The sequence below is a fragment of the Patagioenas fasciata genome, chromosome 3, assembly GCF_037038585.1.
Source record: "Patagioenas fasciata isolate bPatFas1 chromosome 3, bPatFas1.hap1, whole genome shotgun sequence".
NCBI classification, from domain to species: Eukaryota; Metazoa; Chordata; class Aves; order Columbiformes; family Columbidae; genus Patagioenas; species Patagioenas fasciata.
Window position 1 is genome coordinate 946,218 of NC_092522.1, and position 22,517 is coordinate 968,734.

The 22,517-nt window shown below is 55.1% G+C and overlaps 4 protein-coding genes across 4 annotated transcripts in view; 2 read left to right on the forward strand and 2 right to left on the reverse strand.

Moving 5' to 3' along the window:
- Window positions 1-252: 252 nt before the first annotated feature.
- SSTR4 (somatostatin receptor 4) lies at window positions 253-3,736 on the forward strand. The gene is made up of 2 exons (XM_065833606.2): window positions 253-739; window positions 1,272-3,736. The coding sequence occupies exon 2, from the start codon at window positions 1,314-1,316 to the stop codon at window positions 2,556-2,558; it is 1,245 nt and encodes a 414-aa protein (XP_065689678.1). The 5' UTR covers window positions 253-739; window positions 1,272-1,313; the 3' UTR covers window positions 2,559-3,736.
- Window positions 3,630-6,740, reverse strand: THBD (thrombomodulin). Its single transcript, XM_065833605.2, has one exon. It carries the CDS (start codon window positions 6,647-6,649, stop codon window positions 4,991-4,993), a length of 1,659 nt encoding a protein of 552 aa, XP_065689677.2. The 5' UTR covers window positions 6,650-6,740; the 3' UTR covers window positions 3,630-4,990.
- Window positions 6,741-8,072: 1,332 nt separating this feature from the next.
- The window catches only part of LOC136099412 (uncharacterized), a 41,883-nt gene continuing 27,438 nt past the window's right edge, over window positions 8,073-22,517 (forward strand). Inside the window, exon 1 of the mRNA XM_065833598.2 lies at window positions 8,073-8,159. The gene's annotated coding sequence lies outside the window, so the exon portion shown is untranslated. The remainder of the gene's footprint in view (window positions 8,160-22,517) is intronic.
- CD93 (CD93 molecule) lies at window positions 13,259-17,569 on the reverse strand. The gene has a single exon (XM_065834172.2). The coding sequence runs from the start codon at window positions 17,045-17,047 to the stop codon at window positions 15,359-15,361; it is 1,689 nt and encodes a 562-aa protein (XP_065690244.2). The 5' UTR covers window positions 17,048-17,569; the 3' UTR covers window positions 13,259-15,358.

Here is a 22,517-nt window from a genome sequence, read left to right on the forward strand (position 1 = left end):
TGCTATAAAAATATGTAAAAATAAATAAATAAAATACACCAATCTCTGCCCCTTTTCGCTCATTGCACCACGCAATTCGGTGCGGACTTTGCTTCGGGGTGAGATTTTTTTAGTGCACAAGCAATTTGAGGGCTGCTCCTCCCCGTTCCCGCCCCGCTTTGGGGATGCGGGGGGGGGTGCCCGGGCAGGGGGATGCGCGGGATGCGCGGGGCCGCGCGTAAGGGCCGCGGGAGCGAGCGCGGGGGCCGGGCTAGCGCCAGTCGCCAAGGGCAACCTGCCTGCAGGTCCTGGCGGGCCGGGGGGGACACCCCGGCCGTTCCGGGGCTGCGGGGGGCCCGGTGCAGCATCCCGGCCGCCGCAGCCCCCGCGGATGGGGGGTCCTGGCCGCGGGCAGAGCCAGTGAAGCACCGCAGAGAGACGGGGGAAGGGGATGTCTGCGCCTTCGTTTTCCAGCATCTATCGGAAACCTGGATTGTGGTTTTTTAGTGTATTTTTAATGGTGAAGCTGGTTTTTGTGGCAGAGGTGATGGGGGCGAGGATGAAGAACCTGGGTTCCCACCCGGCGAGCGTGCTCTGTCTGTTGCTTTAAAGGGTCCAGGTCCTCCCGATCATCTGATTCGGATCAAGCAGGACTTGGCATCGCCAACAGCCCGCGGATCCCACCGGAGCAGCCCCGGCACCCACTGCTGCCCCCCAGGAGGGACCCAACCGGCTCCTCCAACCACTGAAGGACTGAGAGGTAAAACATCTCCCCAGCTCGGCTTCTCCTCTTTGCTTGCTTGCCCCACAGGGGTTAATGAAACCATTGAGATCTGTAGATGTTCGTTAAGGTGGATGGATGGTGGTGTGGATTGCCAGGCCATGCCATGGGGCTTGTCACTGTGCACCCACTTGTGGGTAATGCACACCCCACGCATGGGTAACACACACCCTATGTGTGGATAATGCAGACCCCATGTATGGATAATGCACACCCCACACATGGATAATGCACACTCCACACATGGATAATGCACACCCCACGCGTGGATAATGCACACCCCATGCCCCTAAGACCCCTCAAAGAGCCGGGATGCTCCTGGAGAGCGATGCGCTGCCCTGGGGAGCAATGCGAAGGCACCAGGACAAGGAGGGGGTGGATGAAGGGATCCAGGGGGCCATGGCTGGAGCTGCCAGATGCATGTGGCTGTGATACAGGTGGGGGACAAGGGAATGTGCTTTGCATCTGCAGCTCTCACCCCCTTCTCTCTCTGCCCCTGCCCTACCTGCAGGCTGGTCCCCGTTGCTGTGCCCTCCATGGACCAGCTCCCAGCATGAGTGCCGACGCCGAGCAGCTCCCGGCGGGGGCCCAGGCGGCCGGCGTGCCCCTCTGGACCGTATCCAGCTGGGCGGCCTCCGAGGTGCCCCCCAACACCAGCGTGGCCACGGGGGAGGCCGGGCAGCAGCAGGGGCAGGCGCAGTGGGGCGGCAAGGCGGGCGAGATGGCGGGCATGGTGGTGATCCAGTGCATCTACGCCCTGGTGTGCCTGCTGGGGCTGCTGGGCAACTCGCTGGTCATCTTCGTCATCCTGCGCTACACCAAGATGAAGACGGCCACCAACATCTACCTGCTCAACCTGGCCATCGCCGACGAGCTCTTCATGCTCAGCATCCCCTTCGTGGCCACCTCGGCTGCCCTGCACCACTGGCCTTTCGGCCGGGCGCTGTGCCGCACCGTGCTGGGCGTCGATGGGCTCAACATGTTCACCAGCGTCTTCTGCTTGACCGTCCTCAGCCTGGACCGCTACATCGCGGTGGTGCACCCGCTGCGGGCGGCCACCTACCGCCGGCCTCGGGTGGCCAAGATGGTCAACGGCGGCGTGTGGCTCCTCTCCTTGCTGGTGGCTTCGCCCATCCCCATCTTCGCCGGCACGGCGACCACCCGCGATGGCCAAGCGGTGGCCTGCAACCTCCTGTGGCCGAGCCCGGCTTGGTCGGCCGCTTTCGTGGTCTACACCACCTTGCTGGGCTTCCTGCTGCCGGTGTTGGCCATGGGGCTGTGCTACCTGCTGATTGTGGGCAAGATGCGGGCGGTGGCGCAGCGGGTGGGCTGGCAGCAGCGCCGGCGCTCCGAGGGCAAGTTGACGCGCCTGGTGCTCATGGTGGTGGCCATGTTCGTGGTCTGCTGGATGCCCTTCTACGTGGTGCAGCTGGTCAACCTCCTGCTGCCCGGCCGCCTGGACGCCACCGTCAACAACGCCTCCCTCATCCTCAGCTACTCCAACAGCTGCGCCAACCCCATCCTCTACGGGTTCCTCTCCGAAAATTTCCGGCACTCCTTCCACGGCGTGCTGCGCCGCTGCCTGGACGCCAGCCTCTGCTGCTGCCACGCCGGGGACGGCGCTGCCGAGGAGGAGGAGGAGGATGAGGAAGAGCCCCTCGATTACTGCGCCGCTCCGCGGGGGGAGGACAAGGGCAAGGGTTGCATGTGCCCCCCCCTGCCCTGCCAGCAGGAGCCCGTGCACCCCCAGCCCTGCTGCAAGCCCGGGCCCCTCCTCACAAAGACCACCACCTTCTAGGGTGTCCCCTCGCCCTGCCGGCCACCCCCAGGCACCGGCAATGGGGACCGCGGCCGGAGAGGGGACAAGCAGTCCCACACAATCAAAAAGCCATAAGACTGGCCTGGCATAGTGTTAATTACGTCGGCTGATTAATCATTGCCATTACCTTCGGCACCGAGGAGCCTCCCCGCTGGGAGGATGTCAAAATGCATCGGTGACCGGTGACTGGAGCCACGGGGCGGGTGTCCCTCCACAATAATAAACCAGAAACTTCCCGTTCCTGCCCGAGATGTGCTCTGAAAGGTGGAGAAAAGCCCTAATACCCACCAGCCCTGGGGCAAGGGGATAGGACCAGACCGACTTCTGCACCAGCTCTGCAGGCGTGGGGAGAAGCAGTGCCAATCCGACCCCTTTGGAGCAGCAATCTGACCCCTTTGGCGCAGCAATCAGACCCCTTTGGCTTCTTCTGATGTAAAAAATAAAGGGTGTTCTTAGCACCTGAGATCAAAGCTCGAGACTACGCAAACCTGAGCCTGGGCAGGTGCCAGGGAGACCCAAACCTCCCTTCAGCTGACGGAAAAAGGGAACAAACGCGAGTCCCACCAATAAACCTCTGCCGCGCACACCCCAAATTCCCAGGCAAAGGGATTATAGCAAAGACAGGAGCAAACTTGTGTTTTCCACCAGAAAACCCAGGAGAAGCGAATGCTGCTCTCTTTGCCACGGGTGAACATCACCTCCGGTGGTACCCGAAACACAGACCCAGACAAACTCCAGCTGCAGAACAGCACTGAGGCCACACCAGCTTGGTAGCGTTCAATTAGCCATTTTCAGCTTATTTGGTTCTAACTTTGTCCTTTTACTGTTATTCTCATTCTCCATTATTTATGGCTCATTCCTTCTATTTTAATCACGGCTGAACAGAGCAGCGGGGCACGTTTGCAGCCCCATGCTCCTTTTTGGTTTGTTTTCCTGTTCCAGCGAGGTTTGTGACCTCTGGAGCTCTGGCTGCCTGACGGGCCGGTGATCGGGGAGGGAAAGAAAACCCACGGTCACTTTTAGAGAGAGAAAGAATATGTCATTACCAGCTTTCTATAAACCAGACTGTTAAAGCTTTATTGGTCGACACACAAAATCACCATGTGATTGTGCATTGCGTAGGGTATATTTCCAATAAATAAATAAGTATTTACAAACGTGCCGGGTGTATAAAACAGGGGGTTGAACCATTTACATGAGGAAAGCTACAGTTCAGACAAGGCATAGCTTTTTATTTTCCTTGGAGGCCACAACATAGCTCTATGGTGTCAGGGGAAATGGCGTTTGATGCACCAACACTCGCCGGTTTCATGCCCCACGGCTGCTGGAGTTGGACCCCCCGGCCCCCCCAGCTTTGCAGAGCTGGCCCTGGTCTCCCCAGCCAAGGATGAAGCTGGAATAATGCAGAACATACTTTTCCAGCTCTCTCCCCTCCCCAGTGCTGAGCAGCGGTCCGGATCCTGACCCCCCGGGAAAGTTTTGCCGTGAGGTCCAACATGAATTAGAATCAGCCCTGAGCAAGACTAAAGGAAAAACAGGGAAAAAATAAAACCTGTGGATAGGAGAGGTGGGTTTGTGAGAAAAAGTAAAACCCAATCAGTTTAACCCAACGATGGTAGAAAATCAGGGAAGAAATTGCCCAGGGAACACGAGGGTCCCCAGTGCTGCAAATGTTTCCTGTTGCGGAAAAAATTACCCCGGGCTTCTCAGTATCCCAAATTAACCGCTGTGCCCCCCGGGAAAAGCCCCGGGACGGTAAGAGGGAATAAAATCAGGCGTTTTAGCCCTCCCGTGGTGACGCTCAGCGCTGTCACCAGCGATCCGAGGTGAGAAGCGCTCTGCTGCCAGCGGGGAGAGGCAGAACACAGGGGTGGGGAGAACTAAACCGGAGGTTTCTGCTGATGAAGCAGAGGGGGCAAAGGAGCGAGACAAAGCGCTGACCGCAAGATCCTTGCTCCTTCTTCCATCACCCGAAACCGAACGTAGCCAAAGGCAGGAGCACCGCAGCTCCGGGAAAACCATCACCCCCAGCCCGGCGGCACACTGCCCACCCAAGGAGAGGGAACTGCGGGCCAGGCGACCTTCCATGGTCCCCAGTGGCCCACGGGCCGTGGCACCCGTGCTCTCGCCGCACATGGATGTGGATTTAAACAGTTCCAGATGGAGACATCCCTCCTGTGACACACCAACAGTGTTTCCTTGCAGCCCCCCAGCTGCTGGCTCGGGAAAGGCAAAGCCGAGTTCTGGTGTGGGGATTGCAAGAGCCGGCTGGAAAGCAGCAAGGAGTTTTGGAAGTGGGGGGTGATCACAGCTTTTCCCAAATCCTCCTCATCATTAAAAAGGTGGGGGGGGAGGAAGTAAATGTTACCCAGTTTTGCCCACCTCCCTCTCTCCATCCTGCCCAGTTCTCCCTACAGTTTCTGGCCGGAGGCGGCACAGCCCGAGGTGACCGGCTGAAGTCCCATCTCCTTCTCGTGGGGGCCACCGCACTTGTAATCCATGCTGCTGGGGGACCCGCAGCGCTTCTTCGCCAGGTGGTAGCCCAGGGCCAGCAGCGCCAGGGCTGCAGAGAGGGCACCCATGGCAATGCCCACCAGTGCACCGGGGTGGAGGTGCTCTGCCTTCGGTGGGGTCCGGCTGGGGATAGGCGTTTGGGCTTCAGGCCCCAAATCCCCCGAGTACCCCCCATCCCCATCCTCCTCCAGGATTTTGCCACAGTCGTTCTGGTTGAGGAGCTGGTAGCCGGCATGGCAGCGGCACTCGTAGCCACCGGGGTGGTTGACACAGTCGTGTTGGCAGTAGTTCATGTCGCACTCGTTGATGTCCACACAGATCTTCTCGCTCTCGGCGTCATCCAGCACGAAGCCCTCGGGGCACTCGCAGGACAGGCTGTGGGGGTCGCACTGCGCCGGGCACTGGCTGCGGTTGCAGTGCAGCATGCAGTGGCTGGGCTCCCGCGGGTCCACGATGTAGCCAGGAGAGCAGCCGCAGCGGTACCCGTCGGGCACCTCCTCGCACTTCTGGTCGCATGGTGCCTGGTAGCAGTGCGAGATGGGCCGGCAGTGCCCGTCCAGCATCTTGTAGCCGCGGAAGCACTGGCACTCAAAGCCGCCCTCGGTGTTGACGCAGACCTGTTCGCACAGCTGGGGCGACACGGCGCAGTCGTCGATGTCCTTGCAGCTGCTGCCGTCGGCCGCCAGCTGGTAGCCCGGCTCGCACATGCAGAGGAAGGTGGTGCCGGTGACGATGCAGTGGTGCTGGCAGGGCGCGCCGGCGCAGGGCGAGCTGCAGCTGCGCCCGTCGGTGGCCAGCACCTTGCCGTCGGGGCAGGAGCAGCGCGGCCGGCCGCCCTCCTCGCCGCACGTCCCCTCGCAGCCCCCGTTGGCCAGGCGGCAGGCCCAGGCTCCCGGGGCGTCACGTCCCCAGCGTAGCCCCCCGCTGTCCCCCTCCTCATTGCAGCGGAGATCCAATCCTATCTCGGGGACGCTGGCGATGCTCCCGGGTGGCAGCACCACAAAGTCCCCTCCGCGGGCATCGAAGGGGGTGGTGTAGGTGACAAGCAGCCCCTCGGCGGGCGGCAGGCGCGGGCAGCTCCCCTTATAGTTGTACTCGCAGAAGAAGCCGTCGGCCGTCGACTCGCAGCTCCGCTCTTCCCAGCGCAGCTGCCGCGACACGGTCACGCAGCGCTTCCCGCATCGCCGCTCCGACGACGCCCAGTTGGAGTAGTCGGTGCTGCGGTCGCCCGTGACCCACTGGAAGCCGCGGAGGCGCTGAGCCGGCTGGGTGCAGGGCAGGGAGCGCTCCAGGCGCAGCCCCAGCCACAGCCGCCCGCCGCGGTTCTGCAGCAGCAGCGCGATCGCATCCTCCGCCACGGTGGAGCGGACGGTCATGAGGTGCCCCCCGCTCCGCTCGCACTCCCCGCTGGCCTCCGCGAAGCTCCGGGCCGCCCAGAAGATGCCGAAACAATCGTGCTCCAGGCACTGCGCGCCCGAGGGGGCGGCCGGCCCCGGCTCCCCCCTCACCCCCAGCCCCAGCAGCAGCAGCAGCAGCAGCAGCGGGAGCCGCCGCATGGCGGAGGGGCCGACCGGAGCGGCAAATCTCTGACATGCCGCTCGCCTTCCCTCCGCCCCGCTTATAAACGCTGCGGCCCCCCCGCCCCGTCGCAGGAAGGAAGCGCCTCCGGGGCCGGGCCGGGGCCGCCGCTGCTGGTCGGCAATCCCGGCGGCGGGGCGGGGGGGGCCCTCCGGGACTTGCCGTCCAGCCGCTCCCCCCGCCGCCCACCCGTTCTCCGTCCTCCCCCCCCGGCTCCTTGTGCCGGCTCCTCCCCGCCGCGCTGGGGGCTGGTCCTGCCCGGGCCCCCCCGGCGGTGCCGGGTGGGGGGAGCAGCGCTGGAGGGCCTGGGGTCCCCCCCCCGGCGGTGCCGGGCTGGAAGGTAAGTACGGGGAGCGGGGCGGTGAGAGCTGCCCGGGGGGGCTCTGGGGGCGCCGGGGGACGCGGGTTTAGGGGCTGAGCAGACTGGGGAAAAAGCTGTTTTCGCCTTGTGTGAATGGGGGGGGAGGACTGGACGGGGGGTGAAGGGCACCTGGGCGGGGGGGGAATTCAGCCCGTCTGACCCCCCCGGGCTCCTCACCCCGCTTGTCAGGCTGCCCAGTTTGGGACAGCATCGGTTTTACCCCAATCAGCAGCACCCCAAAACCCATGGCACCTCAGAAGTTGATGAGACAGCAGCGGCAGCAGCCCCACAAGCTGTCCCCACGGGGGAGGTCCCATCAGGGCCAGCGCAGTGGCCTGCAGTGGGTACCCAGGCTGTGGGGATGATGTCCCCTGTTCCTCCGGCACCCTGTCCCATGGAGCTGGAGCGATGGCAGCTCCCAGTGCTCACCCGTGCTGTAAAAATAGACCCAATCTTTTTGGTTGGAAAAGACCCTCAAGATCATCGAGTCCAACCCTGGCACTAACCCATGTCCCCGAGAACCTCATCCCCGCGCTGGAGGGAGGGCAGGGGCCAGGCTGCCAGCCCTTCCAGGCCAAAGACTTCACAGGCAAAAAACTGTGAGTTTTCAGATAGAAAAGGAATTCTGAGATGATTCTTTTCTAGAGCAGCGAGGGACTTGGGAGAGCCCAGCCCCGTGCTTCAAGGATGTGGCGTTAACAGCCACGAACATCTCCGTGTCCCTTACAATTTGCAGCCCAGCAAAGCAGCCCCTGAGGATTTGAGGTAAGACGGGACGCCCAAAAAAACCCAAAAAGTGGGATTTCCCCTGGGCTTTGCAAATCAGCCCCTAGTTACATGGATAAGCAGGGCTGGCGTGGCCTTGCTCTTGAGATTAGAGAAAATCGGTGTGGGCTATGCAGTGCACTATGGGGCAGCATCTCGGCTCCATCCCCATCCCCTGCCCAGCTTTGGGGGGACTCTCCCCCAGGCACCGGCTCCCCCTCTTTGCGGCGCCTCTGCCGCTGCTTTCCCTGCCCTTCCCATGGTTTTATCTTTGCAGGAGCCGCCTCTGCCGTCAGAACATCGCCGAGAGCAACAGAAAAATGAAAAGCAAACATCCAGAGCTTCGCCACTCCAGGAAAAGGGTATTTGACCTTCTTTTTTCTCATTTTGAGGGCGGTGTTTTTACCAGACTGCAATTAGCCCTCGGGATGCCCCGTGGAGAAGCAAATCCGTATGATCCCGCTTCACTCATTGCAAGGAGGATACTTTATTAAAAATTTAGGGTTTATCTTGTCCTCTTCCAGCCCCTGTGTGGTTTGGGTAGCTCGTGTGAGGCCATGGAGAAAAGGAAAGATGGAGAAAAGAGGGATAATAATCCTTAATAATAATAACGGTAACTGAACAAGCTGCCTGATGGAAATGGGGGCAGAGGAGCTCGAGTTTTTGATTCAGCACCTTTCCCAACACCCCACCCGTCTATGGGCTCTTTCCCACCCTCATCCGTCACCTCTCCGGGAAGGGGAATGGCACAGAAATGCCATTTTCTGCTGAGATTGCAGGGCAGGCTGATTTTCTCCGCTAATTAAGCCCAGGGTCAGTCACTCCCTGGGTAAAGCAATTCACCCAAGAGGAGCTCAGTTGCTCTTCATCGCCACAAAACGTGGAGGGTTTGGTAACGCTGACCTTTCCTTGCCTTAGGAAAACCTGTTGTCTCCCCAGTTTTCTTTAGTTTTTTAACTTCTGGTGGTCCTTTTTCCTGTTTTATAAGCAAAGTGCTCAAATAAGGGGGGAAGGTCAGGGCAAACAACAGAAAGTGAGGACAGAATGTAAGGAAAAAAAAATACACCAATAGATTTCTGTCCTCTTTTTTTAAAAAATGATTATAAAAGCAGATAAAAATCTCCTTTCCAAGGCTGCACGATGAGAAATATTTTGAAAATTTCCAGGAAAAACTCCCCAAACAATGATTGTTCAGCTCATCGCCCGATGTCCTCGCCCCGCCGACAGCACTTTGCAGCCTTCGATTGCCAGTGGGAGGGCAAGATAATGAGGAATGAGATTAATCATGGGTTAGTAACTCTCTTATTTTTAATTCTGATGATTTTCTGCCTCGCCGCATGACAGGCGTTGGCTGACTCAGACCCAGCAATGCCCTTCCTGCCCAATTCCTGCCTTTTTCCCTTTAAAAGCGCTGATTAATCGCGACGCTGGGTTATTGCAAGAGCTTCCCAGCGATAAGGGGAGCGAGACCTTGTGCTGGGCTGGATCTGACGCATCCCAAATGTCACCGTCCCCCTCCGGCCACAGCAATGCCCAGGGCGGGCCTTTTGAATGGTTCTTTACAACCTGTGGGGTTTGGGGATGCGTGTGGTGGGTTTTCTGTGCTCCTTTATTGGGGTTTAGGGAATGAGGTGCCTAATGGCAGGATGCTGACAGTTATACGCTATTTAATATGATGCGATAGAATATAATGCAATATAATGTTATGCCATAGAATGAAACACAATATCATTAATATATGTGATATCATAGTGCATTATGCTATGTATAATATAGTATATACATCAGGTCATTTATATAATACTATACTATACTATACTATACTATACTATACTATACTATACTATACTATACTATACTATACTATACTATATTATATTATATTATATTATATATAGTAGATATAAATATGTAACAAATAGGTTATATTATATCGTTTTAATTATTAATATTATTTGATTGTTACTATTATTTAATTACTAACAGTAATTATTATTATAATAATATAATATTATATAACATAATATAATCTAACTTAAAATATATAATATATATTTATAATATATAATAATATAATATAACAATACAATATAATTATGATATATAATTATAATATATAATTAATATAATGTAATAAATATAATATATACTACAAATAATTTCTATTCTATTCTATTCTATTCTGTTCTGTTCTGTTCTGTTCTGTTCTGTTCCGTTCCGTTCCGTTCCGTTCCGTTCCATTCCATTCCATTCCATTCCATTCTATTCTATCCTATTCTATTCTATTCTACTATCAATCATATAATATCATTTTAAAAACCTGAAAAGCAGACCATTCGGCAGCACTCACGTGCTTCCCCATCTATGTGTGATCTGCGTGCGATCCCACCTGGAATCATTAAAACTGCACCAGGGTCCCTTTTCCCAGATTTGGGTGAATTTTCCTCAGATGTGGGTGAATTTTCCCCAGATCTGGGTGATCTGCTTGGGGTTTTGTGGTATCCACCACCTGCCCACGCACTGTGTCCCGGGCAGGAATTTCCTCGCAGAAAAGGTGAATTTCCCTGCTCTGGATTGAACACAAGTTTAAAAACATATTTAGATATATATATATATATATATATATTTCTCAAGGCCAGGAAGTGCCAGAGAAATAAATACATCCAAAAATAAGATTTAATGGCTGGCCAGGCACCCAGGCCAGGTTGGGACCTGCAAGGGGGTGTCACCGCTCACTTCACAGGAAGCTTAATTGGCTGCACATTAATGAAGAGCGCTATTTAGGGCGGTTTTGCCCGAAGGGAGGGTTGTTTGACAGGCTTTGGATTGGGCAGGGCTGGGGCAGTCACGCCAGGTGAGGCTTTTTTTTTGTTAGAACTGGGAAAATGGGTTAATTCCACAGATGTGCTCTGTTCCAGCCTTTGGGCTTCGGACCTTGCTCCTGGGTTTAGGGGCCTTGCCTTGATTTTAGGGCCTTGCCTTTGGGCTTAGGACCTTGCTCATGGGCTTAGGACCTTGCCTTTGGGTTTAGGACCTTGCTTCTGCGTTTAGGACCTTGCTTCTGGGTTTAGAGACCTTGCCTTTGGGCTTAGGACCTTGCTCCTGGGCTTAGGACCTTCCTTTGAGTTTAGGACCTTCCTTTGGGTTTAGGACCTTGCTTCTGGGTTTAGGACCTTGCTTCTGGGTTTAGGACCTTGCTTCTGGGTTTAGGGACCTTGCCTTTGGGCTCAGGACCTTTCTTCTGGGCTTAGGACCTTCCTTTGGGTTTAGGACCTTGCTTCTGGGTTTAGGACCTTGCTTCTGGGTTTAGGACCTTGCTTCTGGGTTTAGGGATCTTGTCTTTGGGCTTAGGACCTTGCTTCTGGGTTTAGGACCTTGCCTTTGGGCTCAGGACCTTGCCTTTGGGCTCAGGACCTTGCTCCTGGGCTTAGGACCTTCCTTTGGGTTTAGGACCTTGCTTCTGGGTTTAGGACCTTGCCTTTGAGTTTAGGACCTTGCCTTTGGGTTTAGGACCTTGCTTCTGGGTTTAGGGACCTTGCCTTTGGGCTTAGGACCTTGCTCCTGGGCTTAGGACCTCGCCTTTGGGCTCAGGACCTTGCTCCTGGGCTTAGGACCTTCCTTTGAGATTAGGACCTTGCCTTTGGGCTTAGGACCTTGCTTCTGGGTTTAGAGACCTTGCCTTCAGTCTGGCTGCAGCAAATAGAATTTGCGAGTCGCAGTCCGTCCCGCGATCCTGGTGGTTTTTGTGTTTGTTTTTCCCTCTGGTTCATATTTTTATGTGAATTCTTGGACTGCAACCAGGGAAAAGCAGCCGGTGCTGCTTCCCACGGGGATTAAGGCCCCGAGGTTGGGTGTTTGCAATATTTGAAGTGGGAAGTGTGTGACTTGTCCTGCCATCACCTCCACCAGGTGCCTTCACACCCTGTCCCCACCCTGTGCCCCAGCCCCAGGCTGCACTAATTGGTATTTTAGAGGCTGGAGCAGCACCTGAGGCTGGATTTTCCTTTAGGGGATTGTCCCTCTGTCACAGGCTGGCTCTTGTCACCTTGTCACCAGCGCAGCTCAAATCAGCTGGGCCAGACCTGAGCTTGGCTTAGCAGCCTTGAAAGGGCTCGGGAGAACCGAGAAACATCTAAAAGATAATAAAATAATAAAAGGAGGAAGTGAGCAGACATTGAAAGCATTTGTTTTTGCAGACTCTGGAAGGAAGGAGCGTGGTATTATGTAGATAATATTTTAATATCAGTCAGGACCTCTGCTCTAAATTCTTCTGCTGAGGCCGTTTCCTTGCAGCACCTTTCCCAGAAATGGGGAAAAATTGTGACTTGGGGGGTGGCCGAATGGCCACGTTGTGCTGCTTGGCTTTGGTTTATGGGGTTAAATGTGAGGCTCTTTTGGGTGGAACTGCATCCATCCTGCCCCAACCTCAGCAGGGCAATATAAATAGGATTAGAGGTAGCAGCAGCCTGAGTTTTTTTAGGGTTTTCTTGTTGTTAAACACTATTCAAGGGGAGTGTCTTTGACTGATAAAACACCACATGAATGCCACGGGTGATATGAGTGGGTTTTTTGTGTCATTGAGGTTTTTTTCCCCCCATCTTTGTGACTTTTTCCCTTCCAAGGATGGCTTTTCTTTGGCGGTGCACGTCGTGGAGGCGCCTCCGGCCACCAGCAGCCCCGCAGTGGGAATTAATTCAGTGACTTCTGCGCCTGGTTGCTGACCGGAGCCAGAAGAGGGTTGCCCCTGGGCTTAGGACCTTGCTCCTGGGCTTAGGACCTTGCCTTTGAACTTAGGACCTTGCCTTTGGGCTTAGGACCTTGCTTCTGGGTTTAGGACCTTGCTTCTGGGTTTAGGACCTTGCCTTTGGGCTTAGGACCTTGCTTCTGGGTTTAAGACCTTGCCTTTGGGCTTAGGACCTTGCTTCTGGGCTTAGGACCTTGCTCCTGGGCTTAAGACCTTGCCTTTGGACTTAGGACCTTGCTCCTGGGCTTAGGACCTTGCCTTTGGACTTAGGACCTTGCTCCTGGGTTTAGGACCTTGCCTTTGGACTTAGGACGTTGCTCCTGGGTTTAGGACCTTGCTTTTGAACTTAAGACCTTGCTCCTGGGTTTAGGACCTTGCCTTTGGGCTTAGGACCTTGCCTTTGAGTTTAGGACCTTGCCTTTGGACTTAGGACCTTGCTCCTGGGTTTAGGACCTTGCCTTTGAACTTAGGACCTTGCTCCTGGGTTTAGGACCTTGCCTTTGGGCTTAGGACCCAACCAAGACCATCTCAGTGTCCCGACCCCATGGAGCAAATGGCCCTTGCTGGGGACAGCAGTGCCCATGATTTCGCTACAGGTGCCATAAGCATTGGTAGAGGATTTGTCAGCACCGCTGTAGAAAATGCAAGGGTTACATGTACCAAATCAATAGGTTTTGGTATCATATTGTATGTGTATTAAAGACCATGAAAGATGCATTCTGTTTAGGCTTTATTGGCATTCCATCAGAAAAGCAACACAGAGCGTGTGGGATAACCTGAGTCTTTTATCAAAGGCCAACGCAAAGCTGACGCGCCATTTCCACAAAGGACAAAGAGTCTCTTAGTTCTGGACTGTGACAATACAATGGGTAACTGGGGACAAACCAGTTGATCTGTACAAAGCGCTTGGAACGCATCGGCTGGTCCGTCCTGCCCTGGTGACAGCAGGACAGCGACAGGTCTTGTGTACATATATATATATATATTATAGGGAGGGAAGGGGAAGCAGAGGTAGCTGCCAGGATGCTACATCAGGAAATATCCCACCAGAGAGAAGCCAGACTAAACCTAGGCTCGGATTAGTGTCTTCCCTAGGCTGGGCTCACTGCCGTACTCCATGAGTAACACAGGACACACAGCGGAATGCACACAGGTCGGGACAGAAATCAGGGTTATAGGTTCTAGCGAGGAATTTCTGGAGTAAATAACACCCCTCCGATTTGTACCAGCTGTGAGCCCACACTCCTTTTCTGTAGTGGAATCAGCGCTACGTACAGCAATGAACTGATACCTTAGCCGAAAAACAAGGCAGAAACGCTCCTGAGGTTGTTAACATCTGGAAAACGCCGCAGTTTTTGCTAAAGCAACCCAAATAGTCCCAGCAACGCGAGGCACGTGGCTGCGGCTGCGTTTTCCCCATACAGACCCTGGGGCGGTGCAGCCCGACAGCGCGGGCATCGTTTGACGTATGTAGGTCGTCCCACTGATTTCGGGAGGATTATTCGCTTCCATAATCAATTCATGTACTCAAAAGGCCTTTCTGGCTCGTCTTAACACGGGCAGGGCATGGATTTTCTGCGGGCCTTCCAAGAATTCACCGCTTCCCCCAGCCGCTGTGCGGAGAAAAGGAAGCAGGGACAGAGCATTGAAAACATTGCTATCAGCTCCGTTTTCCTGTGTCGTTGTGGTTTGGTTTGGTTCTGTTTTTTGAATTTTACAATGGAGAAACGAAGATGAAAACAGCAGCAGGAAAGGGTTTTCCTCCGCACAGGGAAGGACAGGATGCAGGTTGCTGCCTACAGCAAACTCCTTTGTCTTCAGTTCCCATTTCTGTAGCAATTAAGCCTCAAAGTATACAATAAAACCAGGAGGAACTTCAAGAAACTTGTGCACCCTTCAAATCATACGCCTGTTCTTCTCTAGCACCTTTTTGCCTTGTAGGGCGTGGGTAAATAATGGAGCTCGTGCCGCTTGATGGGATGCGGGAACGGCCCTTCTGTTTTTTGGGGAGAATTCACGATGAAACAGCTCGAAGAAGCTTTGATGTCAGGAGTGGCTGAGGATAAACAGCTTTCTGAAGATAGGTACCTGGGGAACGCCTGTGCCCTGAGAAGGCGTTTGTTTTGAAGGGGATTTACAGGTCTTATACATCATAATTAGCAAATATACAACACCCAGCGTATTCTTTACAGGGGGAGGAAGGGAAAATGCCATCAGCTGGGAAAAAGTACAATCCAACAGGGAAAACCCGGTCTCTCAGCTGGCTGCACGTGAAAGACCAGCGTTGTTTTCTGTACTTTGCAAATGGTTTTAAGCTGGAAATGGTTAGGCGGTTCTTTCAAACACAGGCGGTGGGGACAGGGCAGGGACGCTGCTGCTTTTGCACATCGGCATCTCAGATACAGACTTGATGGGAAATGAAATGAACTGTCGTCCTTTAGGAAGACAAATCCATACTGATAACTTGCTGCTGTTAAGCACAGGGCTCTGCAGGTTGAGGAGCAGCCCTGCAGGTGACTTTAACCCCATCCCATCCCAACCTCGCAGCACCTTCCCTGTTAACCCTAACGGCGCTTGGTTTATAAACCGCACGACTGATCCGGGCTGCCTTTTTATGGGGAGATCAGCTCCCTGGGCTGCCTTTTTAGGGGGAGATCATCTCCCGCTTTACAAGGAGTCCCAGGGCAGGCTCTTGGACACGCAAAACCGCCTTGAACAGACAGCATCGCCCCTCATCCCTATTATTTTTCCTTTTCAATTTGCAGAAACGCTCGGTGCCGCTCGCAGCTCTGCGTCCCCCCGGCTGCCCCGGCGCCGTTACCTGCGCTCGCCGCTGGCCCGGCAGCTCTCGGGCTGCTCGGGCACCCAGCAGTAGTTGTCCGCCGCGTTTTTGGCCGGTTGCTTCTCCCTCTTGGTCGCCCTCCTCCTGCAGGCCAGCAGGGCCAGGGCGAAGGCCAGCAGCAGCAGGATGGCGACCAGGCTGCCCAGGATGTAGTAGAGGAGCAGCCGGGGGCCGTCGGCGCTGTGCTCGGGGCCGGGAGCCGAACCAGCTGCTGTGGGGGCCGCCGGTGTCACCCCCGTGGGGATGCGCGTGGTTTGGGGGATGCCCGTGGTCCGTGGGGCGCCTGTGGTGCGGAGGATGCTCGTGGTGCGGGGGGTGCCCGTGGTGCGCAGGGTGCTGTTGGGGGCCCCCGCGGGCTGCGCTGTGGTGGGCGTGGGGTGGCAGCCGTGTCCGTTGTCCTGCGGGACGGAGCCGGGCGGGCAGAGGCACTCGAAGCTGCCGGGCAGGTTGCGGCAGAGCCCGGGGCAGGGGTTCCGCAGGCACTCGTCCACGTCCAGGCAGGCGTCGCCGCCGGGCTGGCGCTGGTAGCCGGGCTGGCAGGCGCAGTGGAAGGAGCCGGGGACGTTGAGGCAGAGCTGGGGGCAGACGCCGGGCTGGGCGCACTCGTCCTCGTCGTGGCAGTGGTGGCCGCTTGGCCCCGCGGGCCGGTAGCCGGGCTGGCAGAGGCAGACGAAGCTGCCGGCCGTGTTTTGGCACTCGTGCTGGCAGGGCTTGGCCAGGCACTCGTCCACGTCCACACAGCTCCGGCCGTCGGGTGCCAGGGTGTAGCCGTCCTCGCAGCCGCACTCAAAGCCGCCGGGGTGCGCCTGGCACGTCCCCTGGCAGGGGTTGGGGTGACAGGCATCCTTGGGTAGGCAGGAGGCCATGTCGGGCGCCAGGACGAAGCCGGGGTGGCAGGCGCAGCGCGGGGGCTGCCCCGGCTCCTCCAGGCAGCGGTGCTGGCAGCCACCATTGCGCTGGGCGCAGCCCAGGGGACAGAGGGGCCCGGGGGGGTCCCAGGCGAAGCCGCCCCCCTCCAGCGACCCCTTGCAGACGGCGAAAGCCGGACCCGCGCCCCCCTCGCATTCGGCCTCGGCCAGCGTGCCAAAGGGGGCCGCGTCCAGCCGGGGGCTGCGCACCCTGAAGGGGGTGGCGTAGGTGATGCGGCCGGGGCCGGCCAGCCGCAGGGGCCCGCACATCCCGCGGAAGCTGAACTTGCAGAGGAAGGCGGGCAGCGCCGAGCGGCACGGCCGGTCAGCCCAGCCGGCGGAGGGGCCGTGGGGCCGCAGCCCGACGCAGCGGGCGCTGAGGCAGGTGACGGCCGGCTCGGCCAGCCACGCCGAGTAGTTCCCCGGCTCCCCGCCGGCCGCCCAGGAGAAGCCCCGCAGCGGCTCCTCGGGCTGCACGCAGCGGCCCCGCGGCAGCGACAGCCCGATCCAGGCTGCGCCCGTCCAGCCGGCAGCCGCCAGCAGCTCCCGCAGCCGCCGCGCCTCGGCGGGGCCACCCACCGTGGCCAGGTTGCCCCCGTCGTCCCGGCACCGCTCTTGCGCCGCGTTCCAGCCCAGCTCGGCGCGGTGCAGCGTGTAGCAGGCGGTGTCGGCGCAGAGCACCGCGGTGTCCTCCCCGGCGCAGCCCGGGGCCAGCAGCAGCAGCAGCAGCAGCAGCAGGAGCTGGTCGACGGCCATCCCGACGGCTGCACGGACGGACGGACGGACGGACGGACAGACAGGCTCGTCAGCCGCCGGCTCGCATCCCCTGGTCCCGCCGAGCTGGCCCGACACGCATCCTGTGCTCCTGAGTCTCCTATTTATCACCGGAGGCTACGGCTTCCTGTAGTGTGGCCTGGCCGCTTGTTGGTGGCGGTCCCCTCGCTGTCCCCCCCTTCCCCCTCGCTCCCATCCCGAAGCTTCGGCTGTGCTTGGGCTGGTGACGCTTTTCTGCTGGAGAAACTACCCGTGTTCCTGCTTTTTTATGTGTTTTTTTTCCAAGGGCTTGAGCCACTTGCTCAGCCAGCAGCTGATTTTTCTAATGCCTAATAGGGCCTGATAGCTTTCAAGCACATTATTGCTAAAAAAAATGAAGAAAAACAACACAAAAATAAAAAGCCGTAGGACCCTTCGCTATCGGCCTCGAGAAGAACCCGAATCACTTGGCACGGTGTCCCGTGCGCACGCGACGTTTTCCAGCGCATTCTTTTCCCCTTCTTCGTGCGCTTTAAATAGACGGACGAGCTCCAAAATAGGAGCTGGGTCGTGGGAAGGGCCGGGCTGCCGGGACGGAGCCGAGAACCCGTCCCCTATGCTGTCCCGAGCAGTGATGCTGCCCCAGCACCACGCTGGATGCTGTGATGCTCCCTGTTAATAAGTCGCTAATCACTTGACCCTGATCCGGTGCAGAATCAGCCGCGCTTGGCCGGTGTCGGTGGCTGCGCAGAAGGTCATCAGGAAAAGGGCAAAGACATCGATATAGTTTAAACATTCACATCGCAAAAGCCCCTAAAAGCCCTCAGAGCGACCTCTCCGCAACCACACGTTGGGATCCAAAAGCGTTGTAGCAGTGTGGTCGAAATGTAAATATTTTTAAATATTTAAATTAAACATTTACTGTTGAAGGGTTTGCTGTGGTTAACTTCTTTTTTCCCAGGCCAGGAGATGCCAAGCGGGTGCGCTCGCCCTTTGCACCCACGCAAACCAGCATTTTGCACATCTGAGCATCCCCAGGCCTGTCCCATTATTTCTTATTATTAACCGTCCTTTTCCCATGGATTCCTGCCCGCAGAGAGGTCAGCGTGGTGATGATATTCTGGAGGGTGAAGATGGACAGAATTGACTTATCTTTGCACACTTAGCAGGCACCCACCCGTTGTAACCGTGAATTCCGTGTTTGTTCTCAGAATGCTCCTATTTGTCAGTTTATCTGCTTTTTGTGCGCTGGGTTAGCTCCGTGATGCTGTAGTGAGCTACAACAACCCAACCGAGGAACCGAAACAAGAAAACCCCTTGTTCACTTCCCTCCTTCATACCCTAAATAGGAAAGTCTCCAAAAACCCCAAAGATAAGCGAGTTCCGTTGTTTTTCCATCCCTGGTGACACCCAGCGTGCCTGGGAGAGGCATCATTTGGGTGACGTGGAGGGTCACTCCTACCTGAGCTGAAAATAGGATGTGGGCATGCACAGTAATGCTCCAAAACTGTAGGTTTGGGTCAGTAGCTGCACTGAAAAATTGTTTTGGGAGGAAAATAATACTGGTTTTATTCAGAATTTCCTACTGGAAGAAATGGGGGGGATTTGCTTTTGACTCGTACAAAATAAAAGAGCTCAACACAAAAGCATTTCCTTTCTGCTTTTACAACAACACCACTGGCGTTTGCTCTTGCCAGCTGAACTGCTCAGACAAGCTCAACCCGCAGCTCATTTCAGCAGCCAAAATGGGCATTTTTTTGTCCAATCGAGTCCCAGGGACAAAAAATGGCCAGTTCTGAGGGCAGCTCCTCTGGGCTTTTCCAAGCTGGGGCTATGGCCAAAACCAAAACCACTTCAAAATGCGACTAGAAATGATTTTAAGGGGTCGTTCCAGCGGAGTGATCAGTGATGTGCTGGTGGTGGTTTTTGTGAGGATGTGTTTGAGGTGTAATTGGGGAGAAGATGTGGAAGTTGGGAAGAAAACGTCTGTTTTTGAGACTGCGGTGTCAGATCCTTTCCATTGATTTGCAAACATACAGATAATAACTTTTTCCAGTGGATTTTGATTTTTTTAAATGAAGGTTTAGTGTTCCTGCTTGAGCTGTTCATGGGCTGGTTACAATTTCATGGAAAACCTCCCCACACACATGTTTTTTAGAGGGATCTTCATCTGCAAAGCTTGTGCTAAACCCACAGTTTTGGCAAGAGAGTCGTTTTTGGTAACTTAAAAACACATCACGCTTCTATTCTTCGTTATTAAATGCCCCATGCTTTTTAAATGTTCTCAGCTGGGCTGATGTTTCCATTTGATAATCAATTGGTCCCGGTTCTTAAGTTAAAAGGGGTTTTGTTTCCCAGTCCCCTCAGCTGAAGGAGTCCATAAACCCCCTATTTTGGGTAAGAATCAAAGCCAAATTGCGTTCTGGAGGCCAAAAGTTGTGCGGAATGGCACGCCAAGCTCACAAAAAATACGAAATTAGATTAAAACCAAAAAATCTAAGCCCAGCTTTGCTGAAGGAGCTGGTTAAAAACAAACAACGTTTCTCCAAGGCCAAAGAAGGAAACGCGAACCGTCTGCGGCTGTTTGTGCAAACCCCCCCGGCCGGGACAAGGGACAATGGGGCCGGCGGGGGGGACACCTGCGCCAGCAGCAGAAGAATGGGAGGAACTGGGCTCTTCCTCTGGGGACGTCCCCAAGGCCACCCAGCACAGCTCCGAGGATGGGGCAACGGGGTTCTTTTGCTTAGGAGAATTGGGGCGATAGGGAGCGGGGTTGGCTCCTGCCGACGCTGAACACTGCGTGTTCACTCTGATTTTGATGATTTACAGCAATGCCGCATTGGATATTAATATTTTTTCTCATCTGCTTTTAAAGCAAGAAAATTGGATTGGGTCATTTTCCAGCTATATCTTTGTGGAGGCCGATGCCCCGTGGCCAGTGCAGGAGTCCCTTGCTAACAAGCAGGAATTAGTTGGGCTGGAACGGAAACAAAACCCAAAGGACCAGGAACAGGACGTCGCTATATTTAGTTTCTAGCTATCGTTGTTGTTATATTCATGGCAACAGTAGGTGCATTTGCTTGCCCGCCTTGCCATGAGTTAGAGAAGAACACTGATTTTTAAGGGTCTCCGTGGGGGGATGTCATTACCTTGCTTGTCCAGCAACTCAAAGCAACTATTGCTGATATATATATATATATATATATATATATTACAAAACTACGTGCACGAACGCATGTGTGCACTTCATACGCGGATTTATAAACCTGATTCTGCGTATTTTTATTGACAGGTGTATCAGAATTCCCCCTGGGCTGCAGTGGGTTCCCAATTGAGGGATATCACGCTCTGCAAACCCTCTTTGGATTTTCAGAGGCAAGAGGAAAACCCACTCCCTGCGAACAGATGCAACAAAGGAAATGAAAAACCTGTTTAAAATGACATTTCCTTTGAGGGATTTCATCAACAAACAAACAAACAATTATTGATTGAAAATAAAACCCATGAGAGGACAAGATGGGCGGGAGAGGCATCCAAACTCATCAGCTGCCCCCTTTCCTCTCGGTTTTATTGCCTGCATTTATTTCCCTGGGTACACGTTTCCCCTATAAATCGTGTGTCTGCCTTTACTGGTGGCTGGGGAAACGGCTCCGAAATGTTCTTTTTGATGAAGTTTGTTCCCCAGTTAAGTGGGTGGCTGAAAGGGCACATGGTATATATACATATATATATGCATATATATTTATATACCAGGCTGTTCCTACAACAATCTTTTCAACAACTGATGTTTTCTGCATTCTTGCATGGAAAACAAGATCAGTGTGACAAATGCAGGATAAAACCCAATGGGGCAGGTCTAAGAGTGTTAGCGACGTGACGCCGAACCAGCACCGGAATGGGAAGGTCTGCAGTGTCAATTCTATTTCCTACCCGCACACTGCTGGTTTTGAGGTGTCTGTACTCTGTCACCCACCTGGATTTCTACACGTGTGGATGTGTTCCTATACCGTAATAATTTACAATAAAATTGTGTGCTTTTCCATTTTTATTATGGATTATCTTCTACCTTGCCTCGGCAGCCTTGCAGGCTTTTGTGTTGTGCAGGATTCCCTGAGCTGTAGCTCAATATTTACTCTGCATTTAAAGACAGAATATTTAAAGACAGAACTGAGATGTCAGGGATGTGGTTCCCATCCCACCTTCAGCCACTCGTGACACCCGGGGCTGTGTCACCCCTGGACAGAGGGGACATCATGAGGACAGGTCGATGCGATTTATCTCTCTGGGTGGACACCTTCTGCTTCTCCTCCTAAAGGCTCCTGCTTGTTTATTTTCCAATTAAACTTAGCAGGGAGGGGGCAATTAAAAGCCGGGCGGTGGGGTTGGTATCACAGCCCGCAGCGCAACGGAGCCGCGTTATCTCCGTCCGCCCCGGCTCTGCTCTCCACAGATAAAAGATTGGCTTTTAATTCCCGTTTAGCAAGCGGAACTATCGCAGCCCACGATCTGCGTCTCCCCCTCGCCCCGGCGATCGCTGTTTGTTTTCTACAGAGCGACTCCCCCGGGGGATGGAGAACGATTGCGGTTATTGAGCATCCTCCTCCTCTCATGCTCAGCATCCTTTGCTGCATCGTTAGCGTTTGGCATGGGCCCTGCTCTAACGAGATGGGGTGTTTTGCAGGGTTCAGCTGAGGAAGACCCATCTGCTTGAGTTTTTTGGTTTGCTATGGGTGCCTTCCCCCCACAGCTACAAGAGGAAGCCCTTGGCTGGTGGTGGGATCTCTGAAAGGTTGGTGGCATCATCTCGGAGCTGCCATCACCAGGGAAGGCTTTGAGTGGCTCCTTTTGGGCAAAACTCACTGCAGACCCCAAGGAATTGTCCACAGCTTCAGGCACCAGCGCTGCCACAACACAAGGACAGTGGGGAGCAGCTCCGGCAGCCTGGGGCCAACATCTCCTTGGGCTTTCTTGGGTTACTACAACCAGGTGGAGCCCCTTCCACAGGTGATGTGCATCAGGTTCCTCACCAACTATTTCACCCACCTGCTCCCTAGCACTCCTTTTCTGAGAGCTTGGGCTGTGAGGACCTTCTCCATGCTTTGCGTCAAATATTGCTCCAAATTCAGCGTGTGTTGGTCCTGAGTCTCCACCAGACCATCTGCAGCCTTTGCCGCAGCAGGTAGGGAATGAAATGGGTGAACTGCGCCTTGCTAAAGCATCTGGTGAAGCTTCTCGGAGGTGTTTTTGTCTCAGCTCTGCTGGCTGGTAATTCCCAAGGAGCTGCTTTGGTGGGACTGAGCTGTGGCGTGTCCTGGAGCGCTGTGGTGCTAGAGCTTGGTGAGATGCCAGGCTCTTAGTCTTGGTTCTGGGACCAGTTGCTGGCTTAAGGCGAGGAGCAAGGCTCAGGAGGCTGGGTTTGTCTTGGGACAGCTGGGACCAGGGCACCAAGGAGACAGGAGCTGGAGTGACCTGG

Bases quoted from the DNA above. Each gene is read 5' to 3' on its own strand.
- THBD (XM_065833605.2), bottom strand. From the start codon at position 6,649: ATGCGGCGGCTCCCGCTGCTGCTGCTGCTGCTGCTGCTGGGGCTGGGG.
- SSTR4 (XM_065833606.2), top strand. From the start codon at position 1,314: ATGAGTGCCGACGCCGAGCAGCTCCCGGCGGGGGCCCAGGCGGCCGGC.
- CD93 (XM_065834172.2), bottom strand. From the start codon at position 17,047: ATGGCCGTCGACCAGCTCCTGCTGCTGCTGCTGCTGCTGCTGCTGGCC.